This window comes from Pholcus phalangioides, unplaced genomic scaffold (assembly GCF_987345545.1).
Source record: "Pholcus phalangioides strain wild (caught in Gottingen) unplaced genomic scaffold, Ppha-v1.0 ptg000021l_1, whole genome shotgun sequence".
Lineage (NCBI taxonomy): Eukaryota > Metazoa > Arthropoda > Arachnida > Araneae > Pholcidae > Pholcus > Pholcus phalangioides.
Genome location: NW_028301614.1, coordinates 3128394 through 3151596, shown reverse-complemented (window position 1 = coordinate 3151596; position 23203 = coordinate 3128394). Strand labels below are relative to the sequence as shown.

The following is a 23203-nucleotide window of genomic DNA, read 5'->3' as shown; positions in this document are numbered from 1 at the left end:
CGAGAAATATAGCAGTTATGTTAGCAATTCACTCTTTCGATCGCGATGCATGCACTTTACTTTGCATGCCCGTGTGTACCGCATTAGAAACATTGTAATTATTGTTCGACCAAATTTCATTTTGACAGTCGAGTTGTTTATTCGCGAGTCTTCACTTGTGCGGTTTTGGAGTCGGATCAGTGTTTCTGACACGTCTTTTTGATTAAACTATTCTGGGAACATATAACGTATGGTATAAAGGGTGTCTCAGAACCCAACAGAGCGAAAATATGTGAGTGAAGGACCCGCTTAAGGGACCTCAACGTTGGCAGAGAAGAGGGCCATGAAGATGGATTGTTCAAGGGGGGTCGTTGAACGGCGAATTTTATTGGAGAAACTATAAACACTTAACATGTAAACGTGGTGAATCAATGGCACCCATAATCCAGCTAGCCAGCCGATGTAGCTTCGGGAATGATGAAAATCTCCTAATTGCTCAGGAGAATTAAGATACAGGATACTTATGGAACAGGAATGTGTGCCTAGAATGAGCTAAAACACCTGGGTGTGACTTGGACCAGGACTCAATGTGACGCAAACACGACATCGATTCGTCGTTGTACGGCCTACTTGACTATAACTTGTGACATCCAATGAACGCAGACGGACCGCCATCAACGGAACTTTGATTATCGAGTCCAGACGTGCCAAGGACGCTATAATATCAATTTAGATTTCGATTGTTAGATCATGATTTATCATAATTATTCCGTTGATTTGGACTTATTATTATACTCCTGTAATTGGACTTGTTATTCTGTTATACAAATTTATATAGATATATATACATATACATATTTAATAAAATTCCGGATGCACCCATCTTTTGAGAACGCTTCGATATCTTCTTGAGATGGGAAGCGGGGTGTGTCCGGTCCTTCAATGTTCAATGTTCAAGGGGGCCTGCACAAACTAAAGATCAATTGGCTGACATATCAGAAGGCCGGTAACTATGAAAAGGCAGCAAGGGCTCAACCGACCACTGTCTACCAATCAAAGGCCAACTGGCTACACCTCGAAAACCTTACTCGTGGGACGGAAAAAGCTGCTCCGTTTTGGCAACTGTCACGAGGCAGCACCCTGAAAACCGCACCAATTAGGCAACTGCTCGCGAGGCAGCTGTGTGTACTATGTGTTATCTGTATATCTTGTATATAATCGTTTCCGCTGGCCCGCCTTGGGGTTTCTGGTTCCAGGAGATCCAGGTACCCAGGGGATTCGGAGGGGGCACACTCACATTTCTAGCACAATTCAATCGGCAATAAATTTCCTGTGGCGATAGACCGGAGTTGTGCTCGATTGAATGAATGATGAATGAATGAAATAAAAGCGTCGTCTACCACCGTGAAGCTTGCCGTCAGGTCACAGGTTCGAGCCGGGGGAAGGATATAAAAGGCGTCTCATGAATTCGTAAAGAGATTAAAAATTCTTAAAACAAAATTGAAGGAATTGTTATATTTGAATATGGTTTGCGAAAACGTTATTCTCACTTTTGGGTCATCATGGGTTGGTTTACAGGGGAAAGAAAATACGTTCAAATTTTGTCGATAGAGGGCACTGCACAATAGCAAATAGGGACTTATTAGGCGTAAACCCTTCTTCAATCTATTCTGTATCTGAAACGTTCGTAAAGCTTTGGCCGGTGATTCGTGGCTGGGACAAAATGACTTTTTTTTTCTGCAAATGACATTTCAGAGCGGGATCTAGATTTCAATAATTGGAAGTTTTAGCACGAGTGAACATTATAAAAAACAAATTTCTTGGTTTTTTATGCGCATACGACCTCTGAAACAAATTCAACACCTTATTGAGTTTTATGTTGATTGAAAACTTTTTCTAAAGTCAGCGGTTGCAGAGATATCCGATGATGCTAGTAACTCGAGATACAGTGCAGAGTTACATCGAAATTACCGTTTGAATTGTTTTTATTACGAAAGTTGTAATGCACATTTTAATTTCATATATATTTCACATTTAAAAAAAATTGGGCTTAGTTAGTGTCTCAAGAAGAAATTTTATGATATCGTTTTATAATATCACGACAGATGTCAGTAGACTCAATTTTAAAAGGATTAGTTTCATTTCATTACGTGTGCTTGCCACATGATTGAAAGAAATGTATAATTTGAAGTTCAACTTCGATTTATGAATACATCAACATTATCAAAAATGCAAACATATGGGGTGAAATATTTTCAAACTTCCAGGGGGCGCGCTTATGTGGGAGATACTGATAATGGGCAGGGTAGTAAGGAAAGTCCCTAGGCTCATTCTGATGAACCGTTGATCCTAGAGAGTCATACTTCCTACTAAAAAAAATCCATCCAAATAGCACGTAGAACTCTCTCTTCTAAGTGCAATATTCAGATAGGTATTTGAATTCAAAAATTGGGAAAGATTAGCTGAATCTAACGGAAAACGCTTCTTTCCCTTATTCATGCTGTTCTTTCCCAATTTCCCCCCAATTTTTGATTTCAAATACGGTATCTCTCTCTATCTCTCAGTGAAAATATATACACTTAAAACCTTTTTTTTTTCAAGAGCACCAACTTTGTAATTGGGTTTAGAGGACAGGGTGTCGTATGTAGAAAAGTTGGTTTCTGTATTAAAAGCTATACATCCCCTTGCAATATATGAATGACGTATCTGAGTACTATACGTTATTTTTGGGTACTTTTTCTAATTAAGAGTATGCCTCAACGTTTCGCCAGTAATTTGCATCAAAGGTACGTGTTCACTCTGTATATTTCCAGCGCCTTTCAGAATTTTCTCCGGCACGACCGCGTCCTACGGGGCAATGAGATAAAATCGCGTAAGCGACAGTGCCTAGCCGTGCTCGGTCTGTTCTGTTCTGCATATTACCAGCACCTCCCCTTTAGCGGACAGAAATTTCGATCGCATTTCGTCCAATATCAAGAGATCCCGCTGTATCATCAGTTTTCACTTGTTATCATCACTGTTTATAACATGTTCCTACGTCCCCATATACAAAAACCCAACTTTTTGAAGATATTGCAAGTTTTTCATTATTTGCACATTATTTATATTAGGGTGAAATAAACACTTTACATGATGGCATCTGATTATACAGTAATTTAAGAACCCAACCTTTGTTTCAGTGGCACATCGATTATAATGACTAAAGCCCGTATTATATGCACTAAAAAAGTGGTGAAATATGCTCCAAAAATATTCTAATATGCACTTGAAAATTCCAACATATACACAAAAAATCCTGAAAAAGTTAAAAATTCCGAAATATGTACCAAAAAATGAGAAAATAAGCATTAAAAAACCACCATGAAAAAAAGCAGATGTTTTTAAAATACATATTTTCTAGTTTTTGGCATATTCATTTCAAAAAATATCCCCATATAATACAAATAATACAAATACAACGCCACAACAGGCAAATTGCCCAACGAGGTGGCTGACTTAAGAACATCATGGATCCCCGAGCCATTTTTTGGAGACCCTACCTACTACTGCTACACCACACATGCACCCCACCCACACACAACACACCCCCGCGGAACCCCCAACGAATTGGTACATGCGTGAATGTGCATGTACGTGTAGTGAAACCTGACGTGAAGTTTTGTTGTTTCTCTATAATGCTTGTTATGTGTAGTGCTGCCATCTGCCACTAGTTTTTCTAACTATGAGTGAAGTGTTATGATTGAATGATTTATCGTTGTAGGACTGTTGCTCTCTCACTTCACTCATAGTTAGAAAAACTGGTGGCAGATGGCAGCACTACAGATAACAAGCATTACAGAGGAAACAACAAAACTTCACGTCAGGTTTCACTACACGTACACGCACATTCCCGCATGTACCGATTCATTGGGGAGTTCCGCGAGGGGGGGTGTGTGGGCAGGGTGCATGTGTGGTGTAGTAGTAGTAGGCAGGGCCTCCAAAAAATGGCTCGGGGATCCATGATGTTCTTAAGTCAGCCACCTCGTTGGGCAATTTGCCTGTTGTGGCGTTGTATCTGTATAGAGACTTTTTAACGGGGAGATCGGCTCGCATTTGCGCCTTCAAGTTGGGAACCACAGAAAACCAACTTCAACCGACCACCACTGTGGGGTTCGAACCCGGATGCCCGCATCGCGAGTCCGTCACTATAACCACTCGACCACCACAGCGGCGCAAGTATGTAAGATGCAAAGAGCTTCTACATATTTTTTATATTTAGGTGTTTTTAATATCTAGTTTGTTGTAGCCGCTCAGTAATGAAATACCAGTAACAAAAGAATTTCGACGCTATTTCCAAAAACAAACTGAACACTTTTGACAAATCTCTAAAAATACCCTTGCAATAAAACTGGTTAATATTTGGAAAAAAATGTACTACAAAAATCTCTATTAATTTATAAAATCCCACCCGAGGGAAAAACTGACGTTATGAAAATATTATGAACAACATTTATTTGAAAAAAAAAAATTTAAAAATGCGAGTGAGCTCAAATAAACCTTGGAAAATATGCATTTCTTCTGAAAATTCTTTGGTTTTATGCATTTATATGCATATTAATGCTAAAAAAAAATCCAAAATATACAAACGCATATGCAATGGTTTCTAATAATGACACAAATTCGTGGTCTCTTGAATGCCGTTGTAAACGGGGTTTACTTATTTTTCACACGTTCTCTTCCTTAATTTTGCAGTTTTTTTATCAATTAAAATTTTTTGGCACTGAAATCGTTACTCACCGAACTTGAGACGATATTTCTGCTCAATTGTTGATCTCAGCTGATCCATGCGCGTGTTTTCGACCCTCTCGTCCCAAATAACTTTGGTCCCAGCCGTGATTATGTCCACGACGTTCTTACGGCCTTTCCTTGCTGGGAACAGGAAAAAAAAAAGTTATATGAATTCTGTTATGTACTTTCACTTCTATTAGTTTTATTTATTTTCATGATTTTCTCCAGCACAGAGCCGGAATTATGAAAATAGCAGCTTTTTCAATATACTGAGTGTTCGGTTCAAAATAGTACGGAACTATATATAATGCTTTCATGGTGGGTGTAATTTTGAACTGAACTCTCAATGTAGTCAAATCTCGTTAATGCAGAATGCAGTCAAACCTCGTTAATGAGTCGCTCTTGGGAGAGCAAAAATATGATTTAGTAAGCGGAGTGACTCGTTAAACGGAGTAAGCCATAGATGTGCCAATTCCTGCCTGAGGACCATTGGAACTTCCAAAAAGTGGCTCGGTAAGCGGAGTGTCGTGTTAACCGGGTGACGCACCAACGAGGTTTGACTACATATCACGTAAGAAGTCATAATGATCGCTTATCTCCCAATGAAGGATTTGGACGAATAACGGTCTAAGTCGCTTTTCAATCTTTACAGACGTGATTAAAGAGAGAGAGAGTTATCTCTGAAAAAGGGAATTTTTTTTCGCGTGAGAGTATATAGACCGTTTTTCCGTCTGAAAAGATAACTGAGACGTAATGGCAACATAGACCATTGTACCAATTCTAGAACTCGCGATTGCAGCTGTTTAAAATATCATAGCAACAAAATGTGGGTTTCTGCAGGAAATAAACTTAAGTAACCCGTAACGGAAGCTATATGGAACATTATTCGGTCAAAAACCTGATTTCGCAAAAAGGTAACATAGACCGTTATTTGTCCGAATCCTTAAAATATAGATGGTAGTACCTAGAGCTCCGTGAATCCAGAGGTTAGTTCAATCCTCAGACTGACCCATCCACCGTCTTTGAGCGAGATGCAATGTCAATATTATTGTTACAGTCAATCTCGGTGCACCTTCTCCTACTTTTTTTTAACGATTAGACGGCACCTGGAGTGGCCACCAAACAGTTTTTCATTCAAAGATGGAGGATGATGAGTCCGCTCTAATTGTCAAACCACTTAACATTACCTATAATAGCACACACTGGTCTACACACACACACCCAATTCTCGACCGAAACATTGACGAAAACGAAGTCAGCGCAGAGTTTTCCACCGCCCTCTCCCCAACTCAAGCCAAGTTATAGGATCCTATGTTAAACTCATAGCCTGCCAAAAATTGTAATATTGGCATAGATGAAACTTTTTAATTTTTATTCCATCTCGCGTCCCCAGTGCAATTCGATTTACCTTTCCGCAAAAGAGTAATGTGTATTATCGATTTGTTAAAAATCTTAAAATGTTAAAGATCTTAATGCTTCCAACTGGAAGCATTAAGATCTTGCGCAACACATTTCTGCGAGAGAAAGCTAAAAGAAAAATTCGATTTCAATTTCAACAAAAAAATGTGATTCATATTTTGTTTGAATTGAAAAATTCAGTGTTTTGCATCATTTCAATTTTCTTGAATGATCAAAGTCACGCACCCCTGATTAAGAACCACTGTGCTAAATCAAAAATACTTAAATATTACTTTCACTCACCACCAGATTTTGCAGTGCTCTTATAATGACCATTGATTTCCGATGCAGCTCCGTTTATCACGATTCCACTCATGTTTGATGCGATAGTACCAAAATTGTGAAGTTTTACTATACTGTCCGAAAAGACCGATTCGCACTCGTTACTCAATGGAAGAGCGGCAATAATCCTTCCCGTTTTATACCAAAGCACCGATCGCTATTACAGCCTAAGAAAATGAAGGGGAAAAAAGAAACCCACGTGTGTGTATATATATATTTCTATATGCCTTTCTTAGAAGAAAATACACTTAGTACTTAGTCATGGTCGGGAAGTCAGAGCCATGAAACAAAACCGGTGTCCTTTAATTTTGTGGACGAGAGATCGTTAAACTTTCGGCAAATGCAGAATTAAATACCGGGAAAGATAAGGAATGTATTTTTCTCCATTGACGACGACGACGACCACATGATGGACATCGTGTGAAATGAGGCGAAAGGACGCATGTTTGTGTCGCAACTTGATCGTTTTTTTTTTCTTGCAAGAGAGTTACATTGTGGAGATTTTGAATACGTGATGTTGCGTATCTTCAATTATCGTTATGTTTCCCTCAATGGACATATAATTTAAATAATATTTTGAGAAGTTTGTTACGATGTTTATAGAAACATGTTTTTTACAGAAAAAGGAGTTTCGTCTTCGAGGAAAAAAATATCGATTTTAATGGATAACGCAAGTGGAAAAGACAAAAACAATCGTATTTCAAACAATTAATAAATTAAACGAAGCAAAATTTAATTCATGTATTTCGGGTTAGAAATAAATTTATCTAACTATGAATATCACGATTTTTAATAGAAACTTTTGCTTCTCTTATGAATTAAACTTAAATTTAAACTTTCAATAGGTTTTTTTTTTTGCAGCCTTCTTTCCCCAAATTTGAAATAAAAAATGCTTTTTTGGGTATTTCTATCGATACATATTGTGTCCACTCTTATTGTTATCCGTTAGTTAATTTCTGAACATAGAATATGTGTAAGGTATACGTCTGTATACGTTTACGTATACAGAATTGTATTTTATTCAATTCTGTCATAGAATAAAACGTATCAAATTGAATTAAGATGATTCCTCCATCATCTTAATTGCTACCATGTCTTTATTTTGTCACCGATGGAGAAACATCGGGATTATTAATAATCTGCTTGCTCATTTCGCTGATTTTCCCTGATCAAACTCCCGAAGAATGATAATTCAAAAAAGCTTAACTTCTCAGCAAAATAAGAGTTTTACTATACTTCATTAATCAGATGACAATCTATGCTTCTTCATATTCACCTGTTTGTCGAGAGGAAGATGAAACTCCACTTCACTATGTGGGACGATGCCCCGCCTTGTCTATCCCGAGAAGGAACCACTTTGGTGATCATCAGGTGACACCAAGTGTGTGAAATAGTAAATGCAGCCAGAGAGAGCATTTACAACTTGATAAATTTTCTTAATTATACTAAACATCTGAGCTCATGATGAGTATCAATTCTCTGCTCTAACTTGAACCCTCGTGTGTTATTCTTCAATAAATTCTTGTTGAGTTCTTGACCATATCCCTAGGAAACCTCATCTGCTCCTTTTCTTAAAAAGGGTATCGCAGACAGGAACAGCCTCCTCATTAATTTAGACATGGCCTTTATCAGTTGCAGTTATACTATAATATCCGACGTACAGGGGTTAAAAAATTTTAACAATAACGTATTTTCCATTCCCAACGCTGTTGTAAAACCTTTGGGAAATCTCACAATGTGCTACTTCCTCACATCAACATAATTCACAATTCATGTTATACTGTACTACTTGGTGTCAGAGCCAGTGCATAACTAAGCAGGCACAACCGGTGCAACCGCACAGGGCCTACTTAGAAGGGGGGGGGGGTGTCCAAAATTGGTCATTCTGGGCCCAAGAATGGGCCTAAATGTAAATTCTTGCACAGGGCACAGAAATCGCTACTTACGGCACTGGTTAGAACAATGATCAAAATTGCCTAAGCTGGGACCACATGGACATCATAGAATTATGCTGATGATGATGCTTGTCTTTATGATCTTGGTCAATAAAATTCGTCAGATTCTAATAGCCATTGTAGATGAGAGAACATGTTATATTCTTAATTCTATATGTTTCAATGTTAAGAATTAGGGTGGCGTAGTTCTTGAGTTTTATACCAACTTATATTTTCAGTTCTTATCACTATTAAACTAAACGAACACGACCAGGCTCTGTCGTAGCGCGATATAATGAGCTCTGCACAACGGAGGGCATGGTCATGCCGTGTTCTTATTACTGTGCTAGATGTATTTATCTCACTTGAATGATATTTTACAACTGCTGTTTTTGAATCGTTTGAAATTACTTCGAGCAGTGGTTCACAAATTTTTTGAAGTGCGATCCCCTACATAAACTGACCACTAGTAAATGTGCTGTCCCAAAAGCACTTTTCGGAACTCTTGTTTTGGTTTTAACTAAGCGATATTGACTTTTAACGATAAAAAAAAGGTCTGTGCACTTTCATTATGGACACGTCAGTACTTCTGACTAGTCACGTCTGACGCATGCGCTATTGCTTACGCCACTGCTCTCAGTAGTGGGACGCAAACATCTAGATCGATGTTTCTTGGACTTCTTCCGTCCATGGCATTTTTTGGCTTTTTGAACAGCATTTTCTTCTCGCCCGACCCCACCCCCCCTCCTGTATGTCTTATCATGCGCTTCATTCTTCCCTCTTCTCATCTAGGAGCGAGGCTGATTCTATTCTACGTTTTGAGACAAAGTTTGAATAAATTTAAAGTGACCAAAATCTTTTTTAAATGAGGTCGATTTCTGGACTCTTGGGCAAGAATTCAGTGAATTTATTTTCAGTAGGGATAATATGCAAAGCCGTTTCGACATCATGGGCTCCCAGAGCAAAGTGAAGTTCTCGAGACCCATAGTAAGCTTGAAACACTTCACTCACTACGAGTTGAGAAAAAACTGATAGTTTAAAAAATTGATTGCCGATGGCAGCACTACATACATATATACAACCTCTGACAATAAAGTTCGGTGAATGAAGTCAGAACGGCCGATCTGGCTACACTGGCGAAGCAAAACGCTGCACATGCGTAGCGGCAGGTGTTGACCATCTGCCGCCACCGTTGTTCAGTTGAGCGTCGTTTGTGTTCCGTGAAAGACTTGTTTTACAAAGTGCTTGTTTAGTGCGTTGGTTCTTAACTGAGAACAGGAAAATGAACAGGAAAATCCACAAGGAATTTCTACCTGAGGGAACGACGATGAATGCTGCAAGGTACATTGAAATTTTGACCCGTTTCATGAAACGTCTACGCAGGGTACGACCTCAGTACGCACAACAAGGTTCATGGTTTCTTGTTCACGGCAATGCTCGCCCTCACACAGCCAATATCGTCAAACAGTTCCGGGCAAAAAAGGGGGTGGTACAAATTGAACATCCACCATACTAGCCAGATCTCAATCCTCCAGACTTCTTTCTATTCCCACGACTCAAACTCGCTTCGAAAGGAAAGAGATTTGACGATATTCCTGACATCCAACGAAACGTGACGAGGCTTTTGAACTCCATCCAAAAAGAAGACTTCTTGCAAAGTTTCCAGGACATGTATAGGAGATCTCAGCGGTGCATAGTAATGGGAGGTGACTATTTCGAAGGACAGTAAGGTAACTTTCGTTAACATTTCATCTACGTTAATGTTACAGGACTATTCACCGAACTTTATTGTCAGAGGTTGTATAACAAGCATTACACAGAGACGAAAGTAGTGGGAAAAGGGGGTTACTGGAACAAAGGACTTAGTACAGTCAAGGCTAGGACCGGAAAAAGGCGCAAAAGGCGTTCGATGTACGCATGCGCGTCAGGAGGTCCCGGTTTTATCCCCCCCCTCATTATAAAAGAGGAATGAACCCGTGTTCCACTTTCACTCCGATTAAAAAAAAAAAATGGAAGATGTATACCGAAATCCGAAGAGTGAGGGTAGTTATGGTGGTGTCGAACCATTATATCGAGCTCTAAAAGGGGAATTTTCTCGAACAAAAATAAGAAAGTGGTTAGAAGGGGAAAAATCTTACACACTCCATCGTGAAAGAAGAAAAAAGTTCCCCAGGAACCGTATTATAGTTGGTGCAATGAATCAACAATTCCAGGCTGATTTAGTTGACATGAGAAACCTGGTAAAATACAACGACGGTTATCAGTATATCTTAACGTGTATTGATGTGTTGTCTAAATATGCTTGGGCCATCCCGCTCAAAGACAAAACGGGGCGGAGCGTGGTGAAAGCGTTTGATCAAATATTTGTCGAAAGGCAACCACATGTTCTGCAAACGGATAAAGGCACCGAATTCAAGAATAAGGTCTTCCAAAAGTTTCTGAAGGAAAAAGGGGTCAAGTTCTTTACGACAGAGGATGACGTCACAAAGGCTGCGATAGCAGAAAGGTTCAATAAAACGCTGAAATCGAGGATGTGGCGATACTTCACAGAAAATAACACGCATAGATACATAGACGTGTTACAAGATCTGGTTTTTGGGTATAATAATAAGTTTCACAGGAGTATAATGATGAGTCCTACCGAAGTTAATAAAGAAAACGAAAAGAGGGTGTGGGGCAACCTCTATGGGAAGAAAAAGGTTAAAAAAGTAAAACAAAGGTTTTTTATCGGTGACCAGGTTCGTATTTCTCGTACGAAACACCCTTTTGAAAAGGGATACGAGTCTAATTTTACACATGAAGTTTTCGTGGTGGATGAATACATACCGAGGGAGATACCCGTCTACAGACTAAAAGATTTGATGGGTGAAAAAATTAAAGGGACATTTTACGAACATGAAATGACGAAGACCACACTAGAAGACACCTTTCCTATAGAAAAAATTCTAAGAAAAAGGAAGAGGCAAGGTAAAACAGAGCTACTCGTAAAGTGGATGCATTATCCAGAAAAGTTTATATCATGGATATAAATACAGCGACTCAATCCATCTTTACTCATTTCAACAAGATGGCTTCGTTCTACTTAACGCTCCCAAGCGATTCGAGCATGAATTTCTTTCCTGATAACACCCTTTCCAACTTCGTCACAAAACTCCCCAGCGCGTTAGAGTTTGATTCGGATATGGAAGTAGCTCTATCAGAGCTGATATTTCCCCATTCTTTCCACAACATAACGGAACGGTCTAACAGCTTTGAATTTAATTCTGGAGATGGAGTGATAAAAAAAGGTGTCATCCCTTGTGGTTTCTACGAGAGTACCACAGACCTGATTAAGGTGATGACGAGAAATTTTAGAAAGGAAGATATTGATTTGATTTTCAACAAAACCACGAAAAAAGTGAAGGTGGCTACGAGGAAAGGTGCTAAGTTAATTCTACATACAGGAATAGCAGAGAATCTAGGTTTTGAACCCGGTGAGATAAAAGGAATGATGATAGAGGGGCCTTTCACGGCTGATCCGAAACTAGACTTTCATCTGTTGTACGTTTATTGTGATATAGTCGAACCGCAGATTGTCGGCAACACCTTTGCCCCGTTATTAAGAATCGTAAAAACCGAAGGACACGATGGCGACATCGTCAACGCAGCCTTCGAGAGGGGTCACTACATCCCTCTAGCCCGAAGGAGTTTTGAAACAGTTCACATTCATATAAGGACGCACACAGGTCATCTCGTGTCATTTGAACGTGGGAAGGTGATAGTTAAACTCCACTTCCGACTGAAACATTTATGATGTCTTACCACCCGTATCGCTGTTGTATAGATAGCGTAACTGATTATTACGTCAACCAAGCGGGTCAAGGTCTTGGATATTATCAGGGTATACCACTGCAACGGGGTTACGGTTTCGGTTCAATATTCAGCTCCCTTTTCCGATCGGCTATGCCTTTGTTCAAAAAAGGAGCGAAGGCTCTTGGCCGTCAGGTTCTCAGGTCAGGTGTAGATTTTGCCAATGACGTCGTACAAGGTAGAGATTTGAAAACAGCTGCGGTGGAAAGAGCAAAAGAGGCTGGTCGCTTGCTGAGTGATAAAGCTTCTACGAAAGTTAAAACAATGCTCGGAGGACATAAAAGGAAACGCTTAGCGAGAAAAAACGTCATTCGTAAGAAAGCTAGGAAGGCAACAGCACCCGATATTTTCGATTGAGAAGATGGCTCTCATCATGACAAACTCACCCGAGTGTCTCAAAAGCGAAGTAGATTTGTTCGCTTTACCCCCTACTCAAACCGCCATAGAAGGTGGAGAATGGATTGAATTTCTCCCACTTTCCAGTATTAAAGACGGTCCGATTGAGTTCAACATTACAGGTAGCACCGAAGATTACATAGACCTATCTTCCACACAACTACACGTCAAGTTGAGGGTCACAAAGAAGGACGGTAAACCACTTCTTGATACCGACCTAGTTTCTCCTGCGAATCTACCGCTACATTCCCTCTTCTCCCAAGTGGACGTCTCTCTCAATGGTAGGAATATCACGAATTCGTCTCACACCTACCCTTACAGAGCCTATATCGAAACTTTGCTGAACTATGGTCGAGATGCGAAGATGGGTCCCCTCACTATGGAAGGTTTCCACAAGGACACTGCAGGTTCCATGGCCGACCACGAAAATAACGAAGGTATGAAAGAGCGGTCAAAACACATTGCAAACAGCAGATCTTACGACCTATTGGGAAGAGTACACTGTTCACTTTTTTTTCAACAAAGACTGTTACTCAACTTGGTAGATGTTAAACTTAGATTAGTGCGTTCGAAGCCATCGTTTTTTCTAATATCCTCGACAGCTGATTATAACGTGCACATAGATCATGCCAGCCTCTTTGTAAGGAAGGTGAGAGTTAACCCAGCTGTTGCCATCGGGCATGCTAAAGCATTGGAGAAGACCACTGCGAAATACCCTATCAATAGAGTACTTTGTAAGGTTTACTCTGTGGCACAGGGAAGCATGTCATTCGTCCAAGACAATGTGTATCTGGGTGCAATGCCTCAACGAGTTATCATCGGCCTAGTTGACAATGAATCTTTCAACGGTACATTTAGAAGCAACCCGTTCGATTTCAAGCATTACGATCTCAACTTCGTCTCCGTATATGTTGATGGTCGACCAGTCCCCCACAAACCCCTAGAGCCTAACTTTGAGACCGGAAACACCGTAAGAGCCTACAATAACCTGTTTCGAGTCGAGGAAGATCGTGGCATAGACATAACCAGAGAAGAATTTCATAGTGGTTACACTCTATTTTGTTTCTCCCTACTCCCCGACCAGAGCGACTGCGGACACTTACACTTGGTGAAACATAGTAATCTACGTGTGGAACTAAAGTTTGCGAAAGCACTACCTAAAACCATCTCGGTAATCATATATGGTGAGTTTCAGAACCTTATAGAGATAACAAAATCGAGAAGTGTATTGTGCGATTTCTCTGGCTGATGGATTCCGAACAGATTCGTCGAGCACTCCGCAGAGACCCGAAAACGAAAAAAGTTTTCAGGAACGTTTACGCTAGTGACGCGTTGCCTTCGAGAATACGAAATTATCCTACAGCTCTGATCGTTAACACAGATACCAGTGCAGAGTCTGGAACACATTGGTTGGCTATATATCTTCATGACAATTTGACCGCGGAGTTTTTTGACTCATTCGGAAGACATCCTTCAAACTTTCAGAAAGGTAATATCACGAAATTTCTGAGAAGATATCAACGACTCACCTACAATGACGTGGCGCTGCAGTCAGCTGATACCCAAGTTTGTGGCTATTATGTTATTTATTACGTGTACTGTAAATGTATGGGTGAAAGTATGAATTCTATTGTATCTCGCTTCAATGTGAACAACGATTTACGTGTGTTTAACTTTGTAAGAAAATACTTTTCTTTTTAATAAAATTGATTTGCACAACTCATGTCTCATCATTTTTCACGATGGAACCGTTAACGTTACACCATCCATTCACTGCCGTCTGTGCAGGTGCAAGCGGTAGCGGGAAAACATATTTTTTAAAGGGTCTGCTCGAACATCGTGAAAGGCTTATCAAACCTTTACCGAAACGCGTGATATGGTTTTACGGAGAATCTCAGCCACTGCACGAGGAAATTAGAGATGTTGAATTCCGAGACGATTGTAATTTCGAGGGAGTCTCCAATGCCTTACTGATTTTCGATGATTTTATGTCAGAGTTATCGGGAGAAGAGAAAATGGTTAAGCTATTTACTAAGTATAGCCACCATCGAAATTTATCGGTTATCTTTGTAACTCAGAATTTCTTTCATAAGAAACTGCGGGAAATAACGCTAAACGCGCATTATATTTTCCTGTTTAAAAACCGGAGGGATTTGAACCAAATCACCCATTTGGGGAGACAGTTGTATCCTACGAAATTAAATTTTTTCGAAGAAAGTTACGCAGATGCAACGAAATCTCCGTATTCATATTTATCGATCGATCTTAGGCAAGAAACGGATGAAAAAATGCGTTTACGCACCAACGTGTTACCCACGCAAACGCAGTATGTCTATCAACCGAGACGTTAAAAGACTGGGTACGTCAGCGACACTATTTATTCAACGATATGTCCGCGAGGAAGCAACAAGTGCTGAGATTGTTAAGCGGATGTCCTCAAAGACAACGTAAAGAATTATTGAAGCGGTTACCAAATTCTGACATCAAAACCGTTTGTGAATGTGCATTGAATTTACTGCATGGTAATATCCCAATATCCACCCTCCAAAAAGCTAAACTTCAAAAGTATAAAGGTTTGCTCCGTACGTTAGCAAAGAGGAAAACACCTCTTTATAAAAAGAGAAAGATCCTCATACAAAAAGGTGGTTTCCTTCAAGTTCTTTTACCCGCTGCAATCGGTTTGATTTCAAGTCTGATAGGACATGGAATTCGCTAAAAAAGTTATGGTACTTGTTCCAGAAGATAGAATGAACCGCCATGTTATTAAAGAGCCGCAGCTTACGGAACTAGATACTGAAATGGCGAAGATACTGAACAGTGAATTACCGAACGAGGTTAAAATAAAGTTTTATCAACAGATTTTGAACAAGAGGAATACTGCCTTAGGAAACAATTCGCCACTCGACCGTTTCGATGAAGAAGAAGAAGAACCTAAAATGCGCGATCTCAGTAAACCGCCGTTGAAGAAAAGTGCAACATCTGATATATTGTTAAATTTACCGAAATCTCACCGTGAAATATCGGGAAAAATTATAAGTCACCTTAAAGATTACCCAAATGTTATCAAATGGTCACCGAGCGGTCAGCTTGTGTATAAAGGGGTGGAGATAGATAATACAAATATTTCCGAACTGTTATCCAGTGTCGTGAGCATTCAAAAAAAGAAACCTGTTCCGGGTGAGAAAGAGTTTCTTCAAGGTTTATACGAGATAAGTTTACCGCATTATTACATAAGAAATAAAAAATATATGAAAAGATGGCTTGAGTTGTAAAAAACGTACTGGAAATAAAGATTTTCTTCTCTGAATTGTGTCTCCTGTTGTTAAAAAAAAAAAAACACACACACACAATCGTTTAGAAACATGTACAATAAGCATTTATTTTTCTGTTGGTTACATCAACTTTCTTCTTCTCCGTGGGGATTAATCGCGTGGTGTCCATAAGCTAATGTTGAAACCCCATCATCTAATATATAGCGTTTGTCATCAAGGGGACAAAGACTTACTTTTCGTACCATGGTTGTGTGGAGTTGGTGCTTAGTGTTCGTGATTTTTACCATCGTATGTCTGTACCGCACTTGATCGAAAAGCGAAGACTTGTACAGCTCATGATGCAGTTGATTGCAGGAAACGGTTTTGCTGACTCCCTTGGCCGTTTTCTTGTTTTCCTTAGCCGTAACAATGCTGTACATTTTTGAACGAAGACCGACAAACGATAGAATGGGGTCACCGGGGCATTCGTCCTTCATCAGCCCGAGCACTGCTTTGTTATGAGGGTTGTAAAGGGTGTGATTTGGAGGAAAATTGGAAGTGTCGAATTCGTCCATGTTGGATTTTATCACGCGGTGTAGATTTTGGGTTTCGATTGCATACGTTAACGAATCTGTGTCGGTGAAGAGAAGTTGCGCTTTTTCTCCGAACCGTGATTTAACCCACCGATAGTGAAAATCATAAATTTTGATTTTACTCACGTCCAGAACTACGAAACCCACATACATAGGACGAACTAATTTCAGTTTTAACCTTTTCATTTTTATGGCAACCAATCCATTGCTAAAAATTCTGAAGGCTTCAAAGGCTGGGGATGCAATTAATTTTTTAGCTTTTTTCTCCTTATGCACAATTTTTACGTTAACATGCTTCCGCTGGTTTTCCATGGTTTTCCCGAATACTGCATTGTTCATCAGTTTGAAGAACGATTTTTCGAAATCGTTCGAAGCTGCTTGACGGCGTTCGGTATTAAAGTCAATGTACGGTTTCAGCCACGGTTTTTGATTGAACTCTATAACCCTTTTTATATATTTTATTTTGAGACCGAGGGTGAGGTAGAGTTGGAGGTTGCGATAATGTACTACATAGTTTTCTTTGTCGTATAAATTGGGAACTAGCTTTGTGCATTCGGACGGTTTCCCCTCCGGGTTAATTTTCCCCCACACGCTCTTCATATGGTTTGAAAACAACTTTTCTGTTATCACCATGTTTTCAGGTGCTAGCGGATAATCGTTATGGTCATTGTGAAGTTCTTTGGGGTATTCTAGCCCGACTTCTAAGACATAGCCTTTCGGAGAGTCCTCGGGAACGTTTGCGATGTCTATGTTAGATATTTCCTCTGTGCTCAACCATCGGAAACCTGAATATGGTAGGTATTGGGACATAGCGTAACCATAAAGGTTATTTGCATCCCAATACACTATTTCTTTGGTCGGTTGATTGGGTTCAAACTGTTCGCTGTATCGGCTGTTAGCCTCAGCGTAACGATGGGTGATCATAGAAACACCTCCTCTAATACCGGATTCAAAAAACAAATGCATGTCTATGTCTGTGAGAAGTTCCAAATTAATATCGGTCATCCTCAGACATGCCGAAAAAGCCAAACCAGGGCCTGTATACATATGCGCAGGGTCAATTTTGTAATAGCTCATGCTAAGGTTCCTGAAACGTTCGAACACGTCTGCTAGTAAAAGCACGTCTGATTTTACGTAAAGGTCATGATAATCACCGAGATGTTGAATGCCGAATTTTTCCCATACGAGTTGTGCATGAGTGTAATCATCCACACTTATATCGGTTCCAGTTAGACTGCTGAAGAAAGCTTCGCGGGGTGGTAATTCAGTCTCTGAAAATCGAGAGAACGAGTCGATGTACTCGTACGGGTACACCCCTTTCCTCACAAGTAGGTCAGCATCTTCGAAAATGCTGTCAGTCAATCGAAAATCTGAACGGGTAAGATTGCCAACCAACTTATCTAAAGAAGCCGGTAGGAATTGAAATGAGTCTAAGAAACGTAAATCCCCAATCGAGAAAGAAATGTATTTCTCCAAATTATTAGGGATGACTGAGATATCCTGATCTTTGAAGAGCCCTGCCGCCTGCATGACTAGATGACTGTCATACCCTCTCAAATTATGTATTATTACAGGTACATGGTTAGAATATTTCAGCTGTAAATTGCACGCGTTATGCAACGCTGCAACGAACTCACCCGATATGTGGTCATGGTGTCGAACTCTATCACCACCCAACGGTTTCTCACACGTCATACATACAACAGCATCCTGAAATTTTTTCTCGTCTTCTTGGGATATGTTAAGGGGCTTCACGGTGTTAAGAATGTTTTGAATGCTAGCGTTCTCCTTCACCAGCATGTGAAGGAATACCTGCACGCAATCTTCTCCTCTATACACCACTGGGGGTTTATAAAGTGTGGTGTCAGGGCCTACTATAATATAACTGAAACCACTTGGTACATGTTTTTCTGTGTGGGTAGTGGATGAGTGTGTTGGGTTCGGAGTACAGCAAGAAATTTTCTCTAAGATACACTCAAAGTCAGCGTAAATCGTGAAAGGAACACGTAGCTGATACTGGTGCTGAGTGAATCTAAGCCATTTTTCATCTTCATTAGGCATACATATTCGTTGTAGACCGTGAGGTTTGCAATACTCTTTATGTTCGACCAACAAATTTTCTCTAGAAAACCTGTGTAGACAGTAAGGACAATAGAACCGAGCACCTTTATGCTTAGTTAGAGGGGATAACAACCTACTCATGTTTTTTATTAGACTGTAATGACTGGTATTTTCGTTACATATGTATAGCAAGTCAACGTGGTGAAGACGTTGGGTTGCCTCTGTCACCCTCATCGTGAAGATTTCATTATCCGCTAACCCATAGACATTGACAGAAATGTGTGGGTTCTGTTCTTCAAAGCGATTTATTTGGGTTATTTTGACTGGGAGCTCTATCCCACCCATGTTCAACTCATGCTCGAACTGTAGATATTTTGATACTCGTTGCGGATTCTCGTCTTGGGGGTGAAGGGCTGCTAATACACTCCAAATAAAACATTTATTATCCGTGTTTGAGATGTTTATAATCGCTTTTCTGTTCACGATTGATGGAGGTATGGGTAAGTAAGAAGCTGCTGCTAATGGGTTGTAGGCAGCTATATTCAGGTCTAATTTTAAAACCTTATCAAAGACCCACCCGCTGCCCATTCTTGTAAACTCGTCGAGCGAAGACAGAATTTTTTTGATAGCTGAATCTATCTTATCACCGAGTTCATCCTCAGAATGTATGAGTTCCACTCTCGAGCGGAAAAAAGGTTGTATAAATTCAATTTCATTGGATTCTGTTCTTCTTGAGAAGAGAACGTTCAGCACAATATAAAATTTAAGAGCCTTTTTCACACCTACTTCCCGGAGTATGATGTTTTGTATTTCGACTCGAACCTCGTTAAAGAAAAGAATGGGGTCATATGCGTTATCGGAAGTTGGTTCTATCACTATAACTGTGAAAGTGTTCAACGCATCTTCCTGTTGGTTTGGGGGAGCACCCGCCCCATGAAAGCATTGCCGCTCGTGATTTCGTCTGTTATCGCCTCGGGAAAAGCGTCTGCTGCATTTTCTACAAGTAAAAATTTTTTCTTTTGAGTGGATTCTTGTATGTCGACGTAAATCATGTAACCTTTTAAACACCTTACCACAAGTCTTGCAAGAGTTCGGTTGCGCATCCTGAAAGCAGAAATGCAACAACGTCTGAGAAATAATAATAAAATTCTCGAATCCTTTCATGTGTTTAAGTTTTTCCCTCAGTAATCTATAAACTTGATTACTTACCGTCTGTTTCGATGTGCCCGGCAAACAACCATCTTGTTCATGAGAATTCGATTGCGCATCCTGAAAGCAGAAATGCAACAACGTCTGAGAAATAATAATAAAATTCTCGAATCCTTTCATATGTTTATGTTTTTTCCTCAGTAATCTATAAATTTGATTACTTACCGTCTGTTTCGATGTGTCTGGCAAGCAACCATCTTGTTCATGAGAGTTCGATTGCGCATCCTGAAAGTAGAAATGCAACAACGTCTGAGAAATAATAATACAAACAGATAAAATACCTGACGAAGTGGGTACAAAAAATCTATTCATTTTATCTGAAATAATACACTATTCATATAAATAAAAATAGTTGTCTTATGGAAAAACAAAATACGTAAACATCAGGTACCCATAAGATTAAATGGCAACATCAAACACTATAATGAAAGAAACGGTCATGGTTGACGATATGGGAGAAAGACATTAATTTTATCGTTATGTGATTTTTATCTCAATCGATTCTTATGTCAGACATATCATTCACTATCCATACTGAAGTTGCCTTGTGCAGACATGGTTAATTATTATCTGTTTAATATGCATAAAAATGTGGAATTTTGATTTATGGTTTTTAAGTTTTTTCTCTTCTGGGAAAAAAATATTTCTGACCTGTTCTCAATTAATGTAACTCTTAAGTTGTTCACATCTCTCATATAGCATATCGATTTGAGTCACTGAGTATATAAGCGACTTTGAAGTAATATTCACAGGAAAACTCTTAGGGAAACATTGGAGTTCATTCTCCAAGATCAGATCTTGGTTTACCAGAAAATACCGGTCCTTTTTTATAAAACTTTTACTTCGTTTCTTAACCCATTAACGCCGGTTGGTATGGAAATTTGTCATTCGAAATTTTAATTTTTTCCTTTGTCAATAAATGGCTGAAGTGGTATCCTCATTATTTTTGTTATTCTCCGTTAATGGGTAAATACGAATTTTGAAAATATGTCTAATAGATTTGATTAAACGAGTAGAAAAATCTAACGCTAACAAACGTCAATCCGGAAAAGTTTTGCGCTTCATAAAATACTAGCTATAATACCCGACGTTGCCCGGGTTTTCTTCAATGAAGCTTTTTGGATCACTTGATATCTCCCTCTTTCTTTGAGGGACATGCAAACCGTGTCTAAGTTAACCAATATGATGACTCAGAAACGTAGAAATGTATATATATATTTTTTTTCCTTTCTTAAAGAGAGCTAGGTATTTCGACCCTTCTTTTTGAACTTCAAGTTATCCATCTGCCTATTTCAGCTTCCGCAAATGCTTGGTTAAAGCTGTGGAATTTCTTCGATGCACTTTATGGGTCCATAATTAATTTAAAAAACAACTTAAACTATATGAATTTATGCAGTTGAATATTAACGGAGACATTAATTTTCATGCTTGAGAAGATATAAATGAAAAGTTGAAAGCAATGTTATTGCATGAATATCCAACTCGAAAATAGTCCCGACTAATTACTTCGTATTTAATTTTTTTGGGCTTCGTATCTCTAAACGGACTCAATATTTCAAAACTTGAGAATTCAATACAATTTTTTAAATGATTTATGTGGTGAAAAACCCCACTAAATTTCTGCATTTCTATAGTAAAATCAGCAATTTTAACACTGATTTCAATGAGGATCACCATTTTCCAGGTCCTCAAAGCGATGATGATTATAACGTCTATTCGAAAAGCCTCATTACTGGGAGTATTGAAAATGTAGCAAACCATTATAAAGGCATAAACTATTATACATACACTGACAGAAGTGACAAACCATTAATAAAGGCATATCTGAAACGTATTGTTAGGGAACCACGGTAACCAAAGTAAACGTTCTGAAAGTAATTGTTGAGACCCAAAACCCATTTGTTGCCAGACAGTTTTTAACCCATTTACCCAGGTCTGACAAAAGTAGCCTATTGTTTAAGTCGGGTCCCATTTGGTACATATGCAAAATTTGACGACGATCGATCTAAAATTGTAGATTTCCATAGAGAATATATACACACACAAAATCAATTTATATATAATGATATCCCCCCCCAAATACTTCAGATCTCATGTGACCAAAGTATGATTATTTTGAATCAAAACTAGCCCCCTCCCCATTATAAAACCCTTTTTTCGGTGTTGATAAATATTTATTGTTCAATAAAATATAAGAGAATTTATACTCAGTTGGATACATAATATAGTAACCGTCAATGCTTTGCAATGTTCTAGAAACTTGGGAATTCATTGTCTATTAAAATATTTTGATTCAAATGCACAATGACAGAATTTCATAAATTCTACGAAAATTTTTTTTTCTTCCTATTATTTGAACTCTGATTTGTGAAAGTTAAAATGTTACTGGGTTGGATCTAATGTTTAGAGTTCAACCAGTCTTCCATATGGGTAACGTGTAATCCAGTATTAGAGAAAAATCCCTGTATTTGAACCGGAAAATTTAAACATTTCAAAATCAAGTCTTTCTTCAAACCCAAACATAATATATACTAATTAGAATTAATTGTAAAATAAATTTGAAGTAATAATATCAAAAGTACTTACAGTAACTTTCTGCTTTTTCGGAGAAGACGGTGTATCGAAGAAGTCTGGTTGCACTTCGCTAAAATGTTCTTCGATTTCGTAGAAGTCGCACAACGCGTTCAGTTCGTCAAGAGGTATGCCAAAGTCCAGAAAATCTTCGTTAAGATCCGACATCTTTCAAGTGAGGAGAGTTCATCAAGCGGATGGGGTTTTTATTCACCTAAGGGGGGGGGGGGGGGGGAGAAGAAAGTTGATGGGGCTATTTCCCTCATAGCATCCAACAGGGTAGGGGATCTTTACGTGAATAGAGGTCCTTCACGCGTAAAATAAAGTTTTCAAAATCTAACTTGTTTAAAAAGTTCGGATGAACATTCAAATCCCTAGCAATACTCTTCATGTTAATTTTAGCGAACGCCCGGTTGAAATATCGCACGAGTCGTATGTCAAAAGATTGGCTTAAACAATCATGAGAACTCTGACCCGGGGCATCAAGATCACATCCATCACATTGGAAGATGTCGTTGATACATTCCTCGAGCATGTCACTGAGTTTTTCAGCATATGCAATTTCAGGATCCGCGGTCTCTGAAAATGATCCGTTTTTCTTCATGCAATCCTGCATGAAGTCGATGCACTTCACACGTCTTAAATACGACGAGCACTTCGCTGCCGGATCAGCTAACTTCATGAAACAATCGCGGTAGATTGTTATATAGTTCTTAGCCGTATTGAATGTACCGTCTTCTTTTTTGTAAATCGGTTGAAGCAACACCTTTTCTCCGTCTGACTTCACCAACAGATCTTCGCATACCACAAAAAAGAATACTTTTCGGGGTTCATTCGACATCATCTCCCGTAA

General features: G+C 39.1%; 3 protein-coding genes across 3 annotated transcripts in view; 1 reads left to right on the top strand and 2 right to left on the bottom strand.

Annotated features, from left to right (window-relative positions):
• Window positions 1-6601, bottom strand: part of LOC149070495 (acetoacetyl-CoA synthetase-like) — a 29035-nt gene extending 22434 nt beyond the window's left edge. The window contains exons 1-2 of the mRNA XM_089248996.1: window positions 6448-6601; window positions 4756-4887 (exon numbers count right to left, since the gene is read on the bottom strand). Coding sequence (XP_089105122.1) covers window positions 4756-4887; window positions 6448-6520 — 205 coding nt within the window. The 5' untranslated portion in view covers window positions 6521-6601. The remainder of the gene's footprint in view (window positions 1-4755; window positions 4888-6447) is intronic.
• Window positions 6602-12630: 6029 nt separating this feature from the next.
• Window positions 12631-13914, top strand: LOC149070494 (uncharacterized protein F54H12.2-like). The gene has a single exon (XM_089248875.1). It carries the CDS (start codon window positions 12631-12633, stop codon window positions 13912-13914), a length of 1284 nt encoding a protein of 427 aa, XP_089105001.1.
• A 2095-nt stretch (window positions 13915-16009) lies between these two features.
• On the bottom strand, window positions 16010-22580 carry LOC149070493 (uncharacterized). Its single transcript, XM_089248962.1, has 4 exons — window positions 22366-22580; window positions 19945-20004; window positions 19780-19839; window positions 16010-19674 (listed from the first exon to the last, which is right to left on the bottom strand). Exons 1-4 carry the CDS (start codon window positions 22516-22518, stop codon window positions 16063-16065), a joined length of 3885 nt encoding a protein of 1294 aa, XP_089105088.1. The 5' UTR covers window positions 22519-22580; the 3' UTR covers window positions 16010-16062.
• Between the last annotated feature and the right edge of the window lie 623 nt (window positions 22581-23203).